Source organism: Leptodactylus fuscus, chromosome 11 (genome assembly GCF_031893055.1).
Source record: "Leptodactylus fuscus isolate aLepFus1 chromosome 11, aLepFus1.hap2, whole genome shotgun sequence".
Lineage (NCBI taxonomy): Eukaryota > Metazoa > Chordata > Amphibia > Anura > Leptodactylidae > Leptodactylus > Leptodactylus fuscus.
The window spans coordinates 36,493,643-36,512,617 of NC_134275.1; the positions used below are offsets into that span (position 1 = coordinate 36,493,643).

Consider the following 18,975-nt stretch of genomic DNA (forward strand, 5'->3'; position numbering starts at 1 on the left):
CTCCAAGCTGTTTCTCCTGCAATTTCGACAAAATCGCAGCGTGCGAACAGCGGCGCAAGTGTGAACGCCCCCTTACTGTTTAGCTTCAGTGTTCTTATGATGGCAGACCTCAGTCAGTACTAAAAGTATCAGAGTATCCCTGATTTGGATGGTCTTCTGGAAGCGGAGGGTTAGCTAGAACTCCTGCACGCTGGGCGATTTAAAAAATAAATAAATAAATAAAAAGCCTTGTGCCAAATGTGCAGCATAATGTCATTGCGGTATGCCAGAAAATTGGTGTAGAACATACCCCCCAACTTTCAAAGGACAAAAAGATAAATGTGTGGCGTGCTATATGCGCCACAGCAAAATTTAGCTCCGTCCATTTCTACATTCACTCTGTCTATATTTGCCCATTTTTCTTTGTACTCCTGCATAGTAAAATGCTCCTATAATCACCCTAACATTATAATGTTCCCTCTCCAATTGCCCCACAGTATGAAATCACTCTCCTCGTGCTCCTGTTTAAACTGGGGACAAATAGACATGTCCCCCTCCAGCTATTCCCAAGGTTTAATGTCCTCCTCCACTTACCCCCAGTTTAATGTCCCCCCAATATAATGTCCATTCTTCATCTGCTCCAATTTAATGTCCCCCCTTCATCTTCTCCTAGTTTAATTACCCCCTTCATCTGCCACTAGTTTAATGTCCCCTCTTGATCTGCCGCCAGTTTGTCCCCTTCATCTGTCCCTAGTTTAATGTTTCACTGTCTCCAGTCTATTGTCACCCCAAAGTTTAGCATAACATCTCTCTCTCTTCTCTTGTTCAGACTGTTCAGGGAGCTGCAGGCGTGATGGAAGTGATGTCATCACATTGCGCCTACAGCTCCTGGGGCTGGAGCATAGAGAGGAGAATAGTGGTGAAGCAAGAGCTCTCTGCGGACAGCTCCTGCTTCACCATTGTATTCAACTCATCTGGGTCCTCTCCAGACGCAGACGAGTTGAGTCCGGGACATACCTACCGCCGACTGGGACTGCGTGACATGACCCGGAGTCTGGGACAGTCCCACAGAAGCCGAGTCTGTTGAGAGGTATGGTAGAGGAATTGATAAATCCTCCCCCATTATATTAACTTGACATGTGATCGCTGAATTTTTTGGTCACAATCCCTTTAACCCCAGGATATTTGCAGTTGGGTATACAGTTCCCCTGCAGTGCTGGCCTGGGTCCACCACAGTGTTATAGACTGACCCCCTCACTCCGCCCATGTTATCTTGATACCCTAATACAGACAACCACTATGTAAGGGTGCACCGATAGACAGACACACACTATGCAAATAATCCTAGATCTCAATGATCATGTTATCCAAAACCCGCCTTGCACAAAAATGCCTTGACCTGAAAATATTTTTGTGAGGGTATTTGCCTGCGTGGCCTGAATGCAGATTGCGTTGTTGGATCAGTGCGCTCCCAAGATGAGTTTGTTATGCTCGAACTGATAAGCGCTCAGCTCATCGTCCGTCCTGTCAGCCCTGAATATCATCTCTTACATCACCGCGCCTTTTGACATTGTGATCAGATGTGTCAGGGTAACTCGCATATTTCCTGCATTCTTCTGCCTGTATTATATGCTATTTATAACTTATTGCATGTGTTATTGCGCTAGTCACCCAGAGGAATCCAGGCACAAGTCCATTGTCACCGTGCAGGATGTGACAGGGCGGCCTACTCATTCCTGTCCAGGTTCTGCTAATATTCCTCCATAACAGAGCTCAGAGCTCACTCACAGGTGACTCCAAGTCGCACAACTTGTTTAATGGAGAATATGACTACACATCACTGCGACTGGTTACTGCGTAGTACTTTGGAAATGGCATAGGTAAGAGATTTATCTATATATCTATCTATCATCAGTCTATCTATCTATCTATCATCCATCAGACTATCTATCCTATCATCCATCAGTCTATCTATCTATCTATCGCTAACACATCCCCTGTCCAAAGGATGGGAGATAACTGCATGATCACTGGCGGTCCCACAGTCAGGAGAATGAGGCCCAAATGAATGAAATCGTGGTTCCCATGCTCGTCCAGTGCTCCATTCTCTTCTATGGGTTTAGCAATTTCCCTAGAAGACTAGTGAATGAAACAGTGGCAGAGACGCCACTCTATTCACATGGGTCACCAGGGGCCCTCATTCTCCTTTCAAAGGTGGCCATGTACCTTCAATAGCTCACGGCCATTATTTCTATTTTTCCTGACTTTCCCATATACATGCACCCTTGGTCAGGTCGAGTGTTTGTTTTGCAGTGAGGAGAGGGGAATAAACCGCTGCCAGAATCTTGTGGCTTATCTTGGACTGTCAAGACACCCCGCACACATTTAAGATAGCCAGATGTTTCTGTCAAAATCAGATTTGTGCACCTAAATTTTTGGGAATTATTTGTATGGGGACTGTGAAGACTCCTAGTGTTAGGTATAGATATTTTTCACTGTCCTACTTTGTGCCCAATCTGGGCATATTAACTTAAACAGATTTCCCCATGAAGATGGCCTTCGTCCGCATCTCCTGTCCGTCATAGAGAGCAATCTTCAATGGGGGCCACCAAAGATGGCCAAAATTCTGGATTCACCTGTCTCTGTGGGTCCCATTGAAATGAATGGAGAGTAGTGTGCCCTGCCCAAACTGTTGCTTTATTCAGGCTGGGGTGCAAACCTTCTGCTTCTCATGAGCACTAGATGTCCCGGTGGCCAAACCCTCACCTGACAGCGGCTTATCCCCATCTTTTGGATAGGGGGTAATTTCTTGCTACCAGAACCCCCCTTCTAAGATTTGTCTTCTCATTTATATAGAATGTTCTAAGCCTCTGCATCTTCAATCTTTTATACACAGGGTTTATGGGTTTGATCGGAGTCAATAAAGCAATTTTCTAAATACATATCCTTTCTTTGTGGAGGAAAAGTTAATTTCATGCTACATTTCTTTTTAGTGAGCAGACGTCTTTTCATTGCCAAGCAAATGTGATATCCGTACAATTAATAGCGTGAAATCGCTCGCCGCCGTTATGATGGTGAATGATGGGGTCCTTTAATTGTGACATCTAATATCTCATTTGGGATCAGATATGGGCCTGAGATATGGTCACACTGACACTGAGGGGCGCCAGTCAGCAAAGAGTGGGCCATCACTGACATCTCTATGTACATAGTATATGGCTGTGAATTGTATTTTATGCTGCTAGGGGTTGTTGCCTTATATACACTTAACCCTATGAGTCTAACATCCAAACTTGCATTAAAAAGTGGTCTTTCAGTCGGGTGGTCTTCTCCGAGAGGTAATCAGATTGCCCATTTTTAGGCTATTTTTGTTCATCCAGCTGGAGTGCTCAGTTTCTACCACCTCTTTGCAAATGCACAACGATGCCCAAAATTTTCCTTGTGCCTTGCAAGGTAGTGACTCTAGGTAGATGCTCCCATGCTCCCCTGCAGCAGGAATACGATAGGAGGAGGGGAAGCAGATTTTATAGCGGAGCGCACTCGGATGACATTCAGATGCCTTCCATCACCCATTGACTGCAATGGGGGGGGGGCTCCATTCTGTTTGAAGAATTGGACAGGATTACCCATAAGATCTGTTCATCATGGACCATGTATTATATGAGGAAGTTGGAAAATTGACTGACCTTTAAGGAGTTACACTTCACGTAAGGGGTTAATGCTACACGACACCTTTTATAAACCTACCCGATCCTATATATCTCTTCTTCTAGGTACAATTCTAGCATCTGTAGCCGTACCTTGTGGTTATAATAAGCACTCATTTCCATAGTTACCAGCTGATGTATGTAATATTCTATACATCGCTCTCTTTTTGGCTGTTTTGGGCAGCCGTGGATGGGTTTGCATCTCTGTGCACGAGGTAGATATTTCAGATCAGTGGTAAGTCTTTGTGACAATGAGTCGTGGCACATGGGGAAGTGTGGAAACACAATGCCGCATTGTTCCAGCACAAAGCTTGGAAGAGTTGTATCATTGTGACGGCCGGGGGACATGTCCACGTGCAGGCAGCTGAGTGTCACGTTGTGCTTCTCTTGGATGCAATGAGCTGTCGAGGCCTGGAGCTGCTGTGACACATCCCCGCACATCAGACTGTGCCTGTCTGGCAGCGCTGGATCTGTGTACTCGCCTTGAGCTCTGTGCTGGAATTGTCATTCCTAGAGTTATCACTGCGTAGACGTATTATAATATATTAACCTAGGCGTCCTGTGCATCGCCTCATGCCTGGAATAAAGCAAAGCCCTTCTTAAAGGGGCTGTCTACATAAGACACCCCCTGCTAACATGCTCTATAAGGGCATGGTGATGTCATAGAGGGAGTTCCCTTCAAGCGCTACTCTCCGCAGGACCACCTGCATCCATTGAAAGTCATGGCCGCCCGCTGGTTTATGTGGGAGGAATTTTCTTTGATAAGCGAGCTGTTACATTGTAGTCTCCATGGCGGGGTTTCGGGGTTCTGCGATGTGAGAATACGTTCAGAATAGTGAAACCCCCACCCCTTTAGAGTATATTCGCATGCTACGGAAATTTCTGTGCTATATTACAATACCAGCAAAGTGGATGACTTTTTAGAAAATCTCATTCACATGTTGCAGAAAATTGTAAATTGATATTAATCTATAGGATGCCAATTTATGTCGCTAGTTTTCACAGATATCACTGCAATGTATAGAGTAAAATCAGTGGCAGACTAGTAACACATATGCTGTGAATGGGCAGCGGTTCAGTCCATGTGAACATATCAATGTATAAGATGTTTGCTTGCTTGGGCCCCGTATGCAGAGATATTCTCCATTGGTGTATATAGTGACTGATGGACCATGCCACGGTTTTGTCATGGACTGCTATGCCAAGTCATGGCTTCTCCACAAAATCTCCAAAAATGAACATGAGGTTCTTGCTATACATGGTGATGGTGTATAAGCCCACTAGCCACTTCTTGGGGACCTCTATATAGTGGGTCCCTACTCTAGTAGGTGCAGCACATATACTTGGAGCAGCCCAACAGCATCTCTTCTACCAGGCTTGGACCCCAAGATTATAGACCACCCCACCCCACTAGCTCCAAGAACATTTCCTACCCGGGGTAAGCTTCATTACTAATCTACACCTTGGTTTCCTGGAGCCCCATTTATTACTTGAGGAGGGCAGCGGGGGAGATCAGACTCTTGTTCCCTTGTGCCCTGCTAATGCTCCAACTCTCATTCACATGACCGACCCCACTCTACTTGTTGGACCTGCGCCCTATGTAAAGGGGAGTCGGTGACCTCTGTGAGAGTCAGGGGAGACTGGGGAACAATAGTTCGGCCTCCCCAGCTGCCCTAGGCAAATACAGGGAGATCAAGGTGTATACTAGTAGTAAAGCTTATCCAGGGCAGGGAATGTACTGGTAAGGTTTTTGTTCCCTGGATAACCCTTTCTTATAGTCAATTGCTTGTGCCCTTCAGGTCTTTTGTGGTATTAAGAGGGGGAGGGGAAACCCTCCTATATTAGTTAGATTAGAGAGAACCTGCTGTGTCAGTGGACGCCCAGTATGGAGCCTGTCTAAAGGAAAATGAGCAAGTGTTGGGTTCTCCTACTGCTAACGGATGATCAGATGGTTGTTAGGGGACCACAGAAATCACAAATAATAGCAGATATATAGGACATCAGAGACCCCAGACTAAAGCAGAATAATGCAATTGCAAATTTACAGAAAAAATCTATAGAAGCCCCTGCACCGTGTATGACTAGTGGAAGCCATGTCTCGCTAGCCGACAAGCCAGAGGCAGGGGACTGGCTGCACCGCTGTATTTTGCATGCTACATTTTAGGCAGGTGCACTCCCCACCCCCTTTCCCAGACAGTTCAGCTTTCACTAGGAGATGCAGGTCTCAGCTGGTGGCAGTGTGACAGCCAGCAGGAAGGGAAAGCATAGCAGGGTAGGGCTGAAGAACAGGAAGAGCCGGCAGAGCCCAGGGCAGTCACAGGCTCCTCACATGGAGACACTATGGTGGGGATACACACCTTTCTCAGTAGCTGTCAGTGCAGCTGTTATTTCCTATGGCTCCTGCTGCGCCGCCTGTCTGCACGGTATGGTGGATTTCTGACCTCTATTCCCCTGTCTGACCTTCTGCTCACTTCCCTTGTTGTCTCCATGCCTCCTCATGCCTCCTGTTCTTACTAATCCTTCTGGTCATCTCTAGACTGTCCTGAGCTGCACTCTCTGCACTCTTCTCTCTTAAAAACTTTTTCTGTATCCTAGACTGGGTCATAGACATAACTTGTATTGGCATCATTGCCTCTGTGGTCCATTTAGGTCCTGCCATCTTGACCCTTCCTTTCCATTGTGTCTTTTTGTGGTAGTTTGCATGTGCTGTGTGTATTATTGGGCAATATTTCCAGGGTATCGGGTCAAGGGGTAATTACTTGTGTGAATTTGGCCATACATAGTGCTGCTCCATAGGTGCTTACCATTCACATCCAATGAGCCACGTTTATTTCTAGGACCTCGAACCCCGCGCCCTCCTCTCTGATCTCTTGCTCCGCTTTCTGCCTCCCTTTTCTATAGTAAACAGTTCTCACCATTATCATCTTTCATTTGCTCTCTGTTATCAGTTTGGTGCCATCTAATGATGGGGTTGTCTCCAGAGCCCATTGCACTGTAATAGGTCTTGTTGTGACTTCTGGAACAGATTATATATCTGTAATGATAGGAACGCAGAAGGGGACAGCAATTAGAAACTGCTGAAGGCTCCTTGAGTAAATCCAGTCTGGCGTCTTGTAAGACAGAATTTACACAGCACTTTTTCATATAAGTACTGCATGCTGTTTTCACTTACTATGTATATCACATGTATGGTAATGGACATTAACCTCTGGGTACAGGCATGTGGGGCTGTGCACATCTTGGTGAGGTCCAGTCCTCTCATTTGTCTTTGAAGGAGGCTTTTAAGATTAAATAACGTGACTTCTTACTTTCAAAAACAGCGCCACCCCTGTCCTCAGGTTGTGTATGGTATTTCAGATCAGTGTTTTTTTCGGGTTTTTTTTCTTAAAGGGGTTATGTGAGGAGAGAGAAGTTTTCACTATGTATTCACTGTACTGGCTAAACCAAGATAGATAGATTTGCCTAGCGCACTGGGGTGTTGGAAGTCCCTGTGCTCAGCCTCCCCTGCTGGTCTCCGGCTCTCTATGACAATTCTACGTTATTACAGTTATTTTTACATAAAGTAGAGCGGAGTCATGGCGTGTGACCAAGAGTCGGAGCACACAGATTTCTGTCTCTCTGCTGTGTTCTTTATATGTAATAATTGGGAATTTAAGGGACCCTTCTCTATAGGAGTACTGACATGTAGCCAGTAGTGAATGCACTGTCATAACTTTTCTGGCCCTCCATAGCCCCTTTGAGTGGAAGTGAGTTGTAATATCAGCCACAACCTGTGAACAGGTGTGGCGCTCTGAAGGTCCTGACACGCTTTTGCCACCGTACCCCAATTTAAAGCATTGTTTTTTGTGTTGCCCCCTTTTAGACTGCAGCTGTATACAGAGGACACCCCTACCGCTTTCTTGTTGTATTCAGTCACCTTCCTGGTTTTTACCTTCTCAGTTTGGTTGCATTTTAGTCTCGCTCTGTACTGGACCATACAATAAGGAAAAGCAAACAAACACAGAGCTGCCCACTTTAGGGATTAGCACGCACTGAATAGTCCAAAGGGTAGGGGGGCTTTCTTTTTCCGCTTTGTATCTGTCATAATAAATGGATGGCTATTAGACGTGAAGGTGGAAGATTAGGTGATTCCTGCCGTCCCTGTGTCACTATGTTCATTCCTGCGGAGTGTTGTGCCCGCCCCGCCGCTTACATAAGTGACTCAGACAGGTGTTACAAACCCTCACATATCCATCGGGGGTTAACGATCCAGTCCGTCATATACTAATATTATTATATTACATGTAGTAGACACAGATGCCCTTCTAACTCCATGGCGGGTCGGGCACATTTTCTATACTGTTTTTTCAGATACAGCTGCCCATTTGCCTGCAAGTCTTTGGCGATCGAGGCAGATTTAGGAGAATCGTCCAATCACAGAGCAGCTTTTATAGTCCAAGCAATGTAAGCTGAGACTGGTTGCCATGGGCAACAAACATTTCCTAAATCCCTACGAAGAACACTTGGCAACTGTCCTGAACTTGGTATAGAAAATTAGGGACTATCCCAGAAATTTCATCTGGCGTAAAAAAAAAAAAAAAAGGGCAGAACTTAAATGCCCCAATTTTACCAGCTACAATGTTAGGAACCATAAAGATTTCATCCGAAATGTCCCTGTTATTCGCGGAAATCATCCAAAAATACTTCATCTGCAGAGGGAACGTCACATCCCCTGCAGTTTCCCTGGAAATCTATTAACCATGTGGAGACCATAATTCACGTCATTATCTAGTAGACTGGGACTTACAGGGATGCCAAAGGGATTTCGTCTATTTCCAGCCAGTCCTACAGTAGCTTTTTGATCCCTGCCGTGATATACTGCGGCCATTCCAATAATGTCCCTATATTGGGTAATTCAAGGTATTTTCCAGCCCAGTATACAAGGGTTAAATGTTACGTTACAACTTAATGAATTTTGTCATCTTGGGATAGGAAGGGATTTGTGTGGTGGTGTCATTTTTGGGATTGATGAATAGAAAAGTAGAATTAAAAATTATTTTATAATGGCGGTGACCATGTAATCTTTAGCAAATAAGAAAAGTATTGGTGTGTACCGACACATGAGTTGTGGACGTGAGTGTAAGTGTATTTTTATAAATCATGAATGTGCGTGTCATACATGTGCGTGTCATATATATATATATATATATATATATATATATATATATGCAGCGGTATAACAAGTAACTATGGGGCTCCATGGCAAAACGTATAATGTACCCCAATCTACCATGGCCACTTTAAGTAGCAAGGTCAGAACTTGAAAAATGATTATTTTGTCTACTTTACACACAGTGATGTCACAGTGCAGGGATAATACACACAGTGATGTCACAGTACAGGGATAATACACATAGTGATGTCACAGTACAGAGATAATACGCACAGTGATGTCACAGTCCATGGATAATACACACAGTGATGTCACAGTACAGGATAATACACACAGTGATGTCACAGTACAGGATAATACACACAGTGATGTCACAGTACAGGGATAATACACACAGTGATGTCACAGTACAGAGATAATACACACAGTGATGTCACGGTACAGGGATAATACACACAGTGATGTCACAGTACAGGATAATACACACAGTGATGTCACAGTACAGGGATAATACACACAGTGATGTCACAGTACAGGATAATACACACAGTGATGTCACAGTACAGGGATAATACACACAGTGATGTCACAGTACAGGATAATACACACAGTGATGTCACAGTACAGGGATAATACACACAGTGATGTCACAGTACAGAGATAATACGCACAGTGATGTCACAGCACAGAGATAATACACATAGTGATGTCACAGTGCAGGGATAATATACACAGTGATGTCACAGTACAGGGATAATACACATAGTGATGTCACAGTGCAGGGATAATATACACAGTGATGTCACAGTACAGGGATAATACACATAGTGATGTCACAGTACAGGGATAATACGCACAGTGATGTCACAGTACAGAGATAATACACATAGTGATGTCACAGTGCAGGGATAATATACACAGTGATGTCACAGTACAGGGATAATACACATAGTGATGTCACAGTGCAGGGATAATATACACAGTGATGTCACAGTACAGGGATAATACACATAGTGATGTCACAGTACAGGGATAATACACACAGTGATGTCACAGTACAGGGATAATACACACAGTGATGTCACAGTACAGGGATAATACACACAGTGATGTCACAGTACAGGGATAATACACACAGTGATGTCACAGTACAGGAATAATACACACAGTGATGTCACAGCACAGGGATAATACACACAGTGATGTCACAGCACAGGGATAATATACACAGTGATGTCACAGTACAGGATAATACACACAGTGATGTCACAGTACAGAGATAATACACATAGTGATGTCACAGTGCAGGGATAATATACACAGTGATGTCACAGTACAGGGATAATACACATAGTGATGTCACAGTACAGGGATAATACACACAGTGATGTCACAGTACAGGGATAATACACACAGTGATGTCACAGTACAGGGATAATACACACAGTGATGTCACAGTACAGGGATAATACACACAGTGATGTCACAGTACAGGAATAATACACACAGTGATGTCACAGCACAGGGATAATACACACAGTGATGTCACAGCACAGGGATAATATACACAGTGATGTCACAGTACAGGATAATACACACAGTGATGTCACAGTACAGGGATAATACACACAGTGATGTCACAGTACAGAGATAATATACACAATGATGTCACAGTACAGAGATAATAAGTACAGTGATGTCACAGTATAGAGGTAATGAGCACAGTGATGTCACAGTACAGGGATAATATACACAGTGATGTCACAGTACAGGGATAATACACACAGTGATGTCACAGTACAGAGATAATATACACAGTGATGTCACGGTACAGGGATAATACACACAGTGATGTCACGGTACAGGATAATACACACAGTGATGTCACAGTACAGGGATAATACACACAGTGATGTCACAGTACAGAGATAATATACACAATGATGTCACAGTACAGAGATAATAAGTACAGTGATGTCACAGTATAGAGGTAATGAGCACAGTGATGTCACAGTACAGAGATAATACACATAGTGATGTCACAGTGCAGGGATAATATACACAGTGATGTCACAGTGCAGGGATAATATACACAGTGATGTCACAGTGCAGGGATAATACACACAGTGATGTCACAGTGCAGGGATAATATACACAGTGATGTCACAGTGCAGGGATAATACACATAGTGATGTCACAGTGCAGGGATAATATACACAGTGATGTCACAGTACAGGGATAATACACACCGTGATGTCACAGTACAGGGATAATACACACAGTGATGTCACAGTACAGGGATAATACACACAGTGATGTCACAGTACAGGGATAATACACACAGTGATGTCACAGTACAGGGATAATACACACAGTGATGTCACAGTACAGGAATAATACACACAGTGATGTCACAGCACAGGGATAATACACACAGTGATGTCACAGCACAGGATAATACACACAGTGATGTCACAGTACAGGGATAATACACACAGTGATGTCACAGTACAGAGATAATATACACAATGATGTCACAGTACAGAGATAATAAGTACAGTGATGTCACAGTATAGAGGTAATGAGCACAGTGATGTCACAGTACAGGGATAATATACACAGTGATGTCACAGTACAGGAATAATACACACAGTGATGTCACAGCACAGGGATAATACACACAGTGATGTCACAGCACAGGGATAATACACACAGTGATGTCACAGCACAGGGATAATACACACAGTGATGTCACAGCACAGGGATAATACACACAGTGATGTCACAGTACAGGGATAATACACACAGTGATGTCACAGTACAGGGATAATACACACAGTGATGTCACAGCACAGGGATAATACACACAGTGATGTCACAGCACAGGGATAATATACACAGTGATGTCACAGTACAGGATAATACACACAGTGATGTCACAGTACAGGGATAATACACACAGTGATGTCACAGTACAGGGATAATACACACAGTGATGTCACAGTACAGGGATAATACACATGCAGAAAGATGACTTTGTATGTGATGACATCACAGTTTTCCACTTCTTCATCTCTCATCATCCATCGTTCTTGCATGGTCTCATTGGTAATGGTCTCCTTAGTTATTGCGCCCCATAGCAGCCACCCTATGTGTGTATATATATTATTTTATATGTATATTAGTTGTCCATCTTTCCGTTCCCATGGTGATGAGTACTCCGCATCCATCAGGTCTCTCCTTCCTTCTCTTTTTTCTTTCTTTTTTTCTTCTTTCACTCCTCCTATTATAACCATGGCAACCTTATTCATCCCCATGGCAACTGCATCCTCAACTGGTTGCGACTCTGCTGAAAAGCTGCTGCCCCCCTCCCTGCCCCCTCCCTCCCCCCTCCCTCTCTGTGGGTGCACATTAGGGCTCCAGAGTGCGGGGGATCCGGTTTATTACCATTGTAGCTTCTCTCTCTCCCCCCCCCCCCCCCCCCTCACCATTCGCAGAGCATTACACCCGGCGTAGTGATCTCTGTGCTCCCTCTTACAGCTGGGGGCCTTCAAGTGAAATGTCACATGCCTGTGAAGTTATTATAGCTCTACGTGACGCCCACTTGGGGTCAGGGCACAGTCATGCCACCTGGAAGTGCACATAGAGGTGGCATCCATAGCTGAGTGCTGCACTTTGCATACAGAACGCACGGTGTCATGAACCCGATGACTTTTAACCCCATCTTGCTCTTTTCCTCGAAGCACGTTAATAGTCTGCAAAGTTCTTTGATCATTTACTCAGCACTGCCACCCCCCGTCATGTGGCTAGTCCTAATATCACCCTCCCTATACCCAGATCATCTTTCTTATGCCCTGTAGTGTAATATCAGAGATTCTTATCTCATCATTTCACACCATTTGTATAGTTTGTGTGGTTCCTTCCTGTCCTATTCCTGGTGCCCGCTTCCCCCCTTCTCAGGGCCGTCATGGACTGCTCCACCCCCCTTTTGGCTGCTGTCACTGTTGTGCTGAGCTAAGAGGCGGCAGTGCCGCTGATCTGCAAGAAGGGGAACATCTGTACACTGGACCGTGGTAGGGGGTCAGAGGAGAGGAATCGTCTACGCCGCTCCTTTTACCAGTCAGCAGCATGTGGTGCCTACACTGCGCATCCGACCGGGCGCCCAGGATTTTGCAGCATGGTCTCTGGTAGGATATAAGCTTGTATGTGTGTGGTGTACGGTGGTCTGCAGAAGTGTGTGTATATGCATGTGCTTATCTGTATAGGCTGATACAGATTCAGCAGCGTTGACTGAGGCATCTTCTTGATAACTTTAAGACATTGCAATAGCTTTATCTATCGCATCAAGCCAATTGACAAACTCTGCTCTGCTACATCTATAAATACATGCACACCTAGCTTCCCCACAGTCTGCATGGCAGATGTACTGAAGTACCACTTGTCAGACTACTGACCCCTATGACAGCCCTTTATCAGGATGGATGGACTAGGTAACCAGAGGAGAAGCCAAGGACTGTTTATAGTGTTCAGATCGACTCCGGCAGCCATGGACCGTACCGGTATAATGAACAGCGCTGACAGTCATTGTTAGGAAGCAAAAAGTGGCAGCGGAGGGGGTGGTAACCCTTACACTACCTCACCCGCTACATCTCCCATTATACGATGCAGTGTAAGAGTTAAGCGCGAAGATTCCTAACCGAGCTCAGTGCCTATTACTAATGTAGGAGCCTGCAGGGTTTACTTGATAAAACACACAAATTAAGGAAGATTCCTTCCCTCCGAGACCTGTAATGCCTTTTTCCTTTTTGTAATTTTTTTTTCTTCACATGGAGCTATCTTGAGCTCTCACTGCCGCGTCCATGCCTGATCTTAAGACCCTTTAATATAGATCCATTAATATTTCATTATATTATGTGGTGCCCTTTAATATGTCGGGATCATTTTGCTTTGTGTCAGTATTTACTGACCCCCGAGTTGAAGATAATATGATACACTCGAGCAGACCCAACATGATGTATATGGCGCATCTGAAATTCCAGGAGCAGCGTGCAGTATGTTGCATCCCATTTGCCTTTGCAGCGCCAATCCAGTGTTGTTCTGTTTTGGCATTGGAAGCGTTTGCCGACGGTTGGCATTTGCCAAGGCATCTGCTTGTGTTTTATTTGCTTCCAGCCTTGTTTGGGCTAGAAGAAGCGGTCGTCTCTGCCTAACATCCTGTTGTGAGCCGTCTACTCGGACCATCACCGTAGGGAAACTGAGCAGGGAAATGGTTAACTCTGCAGGGACATTATAATGTGGCTTCTTGTGACCTTGGATACGTGACTTTGTCTTTTCCTGTGTTTCAGCCATCATCATTATGTTGTCCGCAGGGCCACCAACGTGCTGGGAAAGGCCTGCAGAATAAAACGCTTTCAGATGTTTGCAGCATAGATGGGACATATTCGGATTTCTTGGGAACTCTAGTGCAAGATGTCTTTAAATGTTTGGACAGAACAGACTTTGCTCTTAAGTGACAGTTGAATAAGTTATCCATTCCTCTGGAAACTGCAAATCTGCTCTGACTTCTATTACCCATTGTCACCCTGCGCTTGTTAATCTGTATCCATATGGTAGCATTGTCCCATAGAGTCAATAGGATCAGCATTTTATAGCAAACCCCAGGACCCCCACCAATACCCACCGCTCCCTGGTATATGCTGCAGATACCTCATCATTCTATTTGGCCATACGCCCCTTGTTGTAATATAAATAAGCTCTCTCAATACACTGACTTCCTATATACAGTGTTGGAAATTTGAACAAGCAGTGCTGCAGTGTAAAGTATGAACAAAGGACAAAGTAGGAGCTGCAACCTTTGAGATAGGGAGAAGGAATTTAGGACTTGTCGGATGCGAAAATATTGTTATGGCTTAGGGAAAATGGATTCTGCGTGTGAACATACCGCGCGGTTAGCCACGACAGAATGCTGATACAGTGCACTGGCGTTCCGCTTCGTTTTAGGCCGAAATGAATGGGCCTAATCGGGAGGGAGTCTCGTGCCGCTGTGACAAGATAGGGCAGAAAGCTAGCAGAAAAAAGAAGCGAGCAGCTCCCATTGAAGTCAATTGAAACCGTTTTTGGCAGTGGATTTTGAGGCGGATTTCGCGTCAAAATCCGCTGCCAAAAAACTCTGTGGGAACATACCCTTAAGGTAACATGTACGATGGACTCATCACGGTTTCAGGTATAAGCAGTAACCACAATGCAGGTGTGAACGGAGCCTCATGCGCATATTTTTGTATGGACGTCACATGGCCCTTTTTAGAACATATTGAGGGAGATTTATGAAGGGTGACATTTTCAATGCCAATTTTCATATCCCCTGCCCTGGCACACACCCTACACTAGCCCGCGCCATGTGTATAGCTGGCGTAATCCAGTTTTCTGGCATAAATTATAATAAATCTGGCGCGGGCTATCAGCACATATCATTTTTGGGAAAATGTCATGGATGGTGCAACTGGTATTTAAGAAGTCGCAAACCCAAAGTTTCTGACGTTTTCACACCAAAAAAATTTGGCGTGAAATAATCTCCTCTACGGATTTAAGCGGGGCTATTCACGTGTCCGTTTTGTTTTTTTTGTTTTTTTTTTCAATGGTCAGTTTTCTCCATGAACATATGTTCCACAAAGGGGCTCGGTGCTGTAGTCGGCGTAGTCTTGTGGGGAAATCTTTTGGCTGTCATCTTTGCCATCCCAATTAATACGGACTTTAATATGTAGTTGAGTTCATGAGTTGAGTTGCGCTGCCATAACTCCTTCCATGATGGCAGACGTGCGGTTATCATAGGTAAGTACAGCTATGATCTCTAAGGACTTCCCGGAATAAGTCTGAAATGTAGAACTTTAAATGAGGAACATACAGACTCCTGGCAGATTTCCACCCAGGGAGGCCCAAGACTCTTGTACTGGTGGTGTTAGTCACTGTGCCCTTATTCCTATTACACGGGTCACATTTTATAGACCTGCACGGTTCATTACTTTACTTTGCTTATTAGTCATGTGCAATAGATAACATAGACTGTAGCGCTGCACAAAGACTATATAGAATGTCTTCAGTATCTGCTTGAAGCCCCTGGGCCCACATGCAAAATCTCTAGCAGGGCCACTTGCTCTGTGCTGGTGTCGGAGGGGCTATTGGGACCTCTTATGACCTAGGGGTGACTGCTTACCTCTACTCTGCATTCACACCCATACTAGCCAAAGAGTTAATTCAGGGCACGGACATGGAGACCAGTCTTGGCAAGCCAAGTAACCCACCATAGTTAAGTTCCAGTGTAAGCTCACAGGTAAACAAGAACCTGGGGTATTGATACACATGTTGTTTGGTGGTGCATTCAGCACCTCAACACTGGGCAGCTGCAATGCCAGCTGCTCTGCCAGTGCTTACGGTCAAGGCTTTAGGCGCTGGCCTCAAAGCCAAAAGTATGTTAGTCACATGTCAGTCATTACTCTAACGCGGTAGTAGACGCTACCATGGTGAGGGACACTAGCTGCTATATCATAGTCTTCCTCTAAAGCACAGGATAGATCCGTTTTGTGTCAGCATTGCAATGAAAGCTTGAGATCGGTCAATGACTGGCATCTTAGATGTGCCTTGGCGCCCTGCGCCGCGATGCTTGACTGGCATAAATAACGTACCTGTCTTCCTACCACTTTCTCGGCATCTGCTTTGTGCTCAGCAGTCCATTGAGAATGCCTTTTTTATGGGTAGCAGCGGGCTATTATTTCTTTTCTGTCTTGTACGGGGGTTGATGTATAGGGTGTATCTGCTGGAACCTTTGGCAGTCAGCTCTCTCGCAGCCCTGCCTCCTCTCTGAAAATATTAAGGCTATAAATACCTCCCCACCTCCTTGAGTTTCATTGGATGCTTCTAGGCTCCTACGCAGGCAGAGAATGATGGAAGAGAGATCTCAAGGCTTCTCATACTGAGAAGTAAAAATGGTATATAAGGACCCAATCTGAGAATCTCCCTTCTATACTTCTACTGTGGCCCACTGGTGGCACTGGAACTAGATTCTGAATGGGTGACATTTAGAAACCAGCTACTGCTCTTGGTGCTCTTCATTTGGTTTTTGGTAGCACCTAAAAGTAAAAAAAAAAAAAAAAATTGTGGTCACTAAAGACAACGTTTCAAAATTGCATCTTTCTGAGCTACAAACGAAGCAGAGTCCGATCGGATGCAATGAGGAAAGATCTTCCCGACCATCCAATAAGTAGACCACCTGGCAGGGGCCTAGCTGTTGGGGGGGGAGGGGAGGATGAACATGGATCCAGTATATTTAGACCAGGGGCTGTTAGACACTTTACCTTGTTCAGCATCATAGACTATGTTCACAAGGTGACATTTGTAGAATCTGGCCAAATACATTATGGAATCTGCAAATTCCGCACCAAAATCCTCTCTGAAATTCAGGAGCCAGGTGACCTTTTTCTGCCTGCCATTTATTTCAGTAGGAAAGCTCAGGTGGGATTCTACACTTATTTGTTCTCCAAGCTGAAAGAAAAAAAAAATCTTCTAAATTCCAGTGTGAACTTAGCCTTAGATACAAAATTAGGCCCATGAACTGAAGTTTTGCCCTGATGAAGGCTTGGGAGTGTGTTCACATAGAGGAATTTGGAACTGATTCAACCTTCAAATCAGCTCCAAATTTCCCCCTGAAATCTGTCTGATTCATTTCAATGGGAGGCAGAGGTAGAGGGTTTTTTTCTGCTCATTTTGTCGAGTGGAAAATGAGGCAGATTCTGCCTAAAGAATGAAACGAGCAGGATGCTTCAAACTCCCTTTGGAATGAATGGGGGCAGATTTTGGAGGTGTTTTTTAAGCATATCTTGAAGCCAATATTCAAAATTGGCTTCCAAAACTTCACTTTCAGAAGCAGAAAATCTGAATTACTCCGTGTGAATGAGCCCTATAAGACCAGACCTCATTGTCCACATCTTGGCCTACAATGTTCATGTCCACCTGTTTGAACAGTATATGGTGGACAATCCTTGACTTAGCAGATGAGGACAATACAAGATCTGTCGGGTTATAGTGACACTGGTGGCTATAAGCGGACCCCCCGAACGGAAACTCAAACGCACGTGTGAACTAGCCTTAGAGAGATCTTCTAGCAATACAGAAGATCCTTCATAGCTCAGATACTTGAGGAGACCTGATCTGGTGATGTCGTTTGGTTGGTGGCCATTATGTCTAGGATACAATAGTGGAATGAATTGTACATAATGGTATACAGTATATTCATGGTGTGCTATATAGATAGTAGACTAGAATTTCGAACAGCATATTCTCTCAGGAAATGTCAGTTCGTGATGTCGTCCTTATGGGCAGCAGTCTGTTAATACCAGAGATCCTTAGATGCGGCTGAAGTCCAGATTTCGCCCGCTCAGCAGATTGGGTATTAACTGCTGAACTATTTGTTTTTTCCTTCTGTATCCAGTTGGAGTCCTCACGGCTGCTCTCCATTCAGGCTACTGAAAAAGTTGTGTTAAATATTAGGATTTTGTTTAATATTCTTAATTTAAGTTGGTTATATAGGTGACCATTTATTGTGCTATAGTGTAACAAATAGAGCTGATATGGACTCCGAAATCTACATGGTCTATTACTGAGGGCATGTACTATATGGACAGCCCAGGAAGCTGCTATGGAGCCCTTGGTCTAGCTTACATTCTTCTCCACCCTATCCCACACACAGTGATGAATAGGGGGTTTCATGGGTATCAATATAAGCTGGCTAATATAATATGGCTGTTGTGTAGTTATTGAAGGATTCAACCAACTTTGGCACACTAGCTGCTGGGAAACTACAACTCCCAGCATGCAGACTTTGAATTCCTATAGAATTGAACGTGGCCCTCAGAGTCGCAGTGTGACTGCATCCCCTAACATTGGCGAAGAAAACACAGGGCAATCTTTAGTTGTGCCATGGGAGTCGTGGCCGAAGTTAGTGTAGCCTGAGCCTTACTTGACACTGTCATTCAACTTTTGCATTTCAATAGAAATCAATGTATAAACTTAATATCATATATTAGAGAGAGTCCATAATGTCGCTTTATTTGGCTTCGTTGCCTAACCCACATGATAGTGGAATGA

At 44.4% G+C, this 18,975-nt stretch overlaps 1 protein-coding gene across 4 annotated transcripts in view; it reads left to right on the forward strand.

Annotated features, from left to right (window-relative positions):
• The window catches only part of LOC142184646 (IQ motif and SEC7 domain-containing protein 2-like), a 147,421-nt gene that overhangs the window by 95,839 nt on the left and 32,607 nt on the right, over positions 1 to 18,975 (forward strand). Inside the window, exon 1 of one of the 4 annotated variants that reach the window (XM_075259666.1) lies at positions 5,875 to 6,109. The exons of 2 other annotated variants lie outside the window; for them this stretch is intronic. In XM_075259666.1, the coding sequence (XP_075115767.1) occupies positions 6,027 to 6,109 (83 nt within the window). In that variant the 5' untranslated portion in view covers positions 5,875 to 6,026. Of the gene's footprint in view, positions 1 to 5,874; positions 6,110 to 12,693; positions 13,026 to 18,975 lie in introns of those variants that run through there. One more of the 4 variants, XM_075259667.1, reaches the window with a different exon arrangement.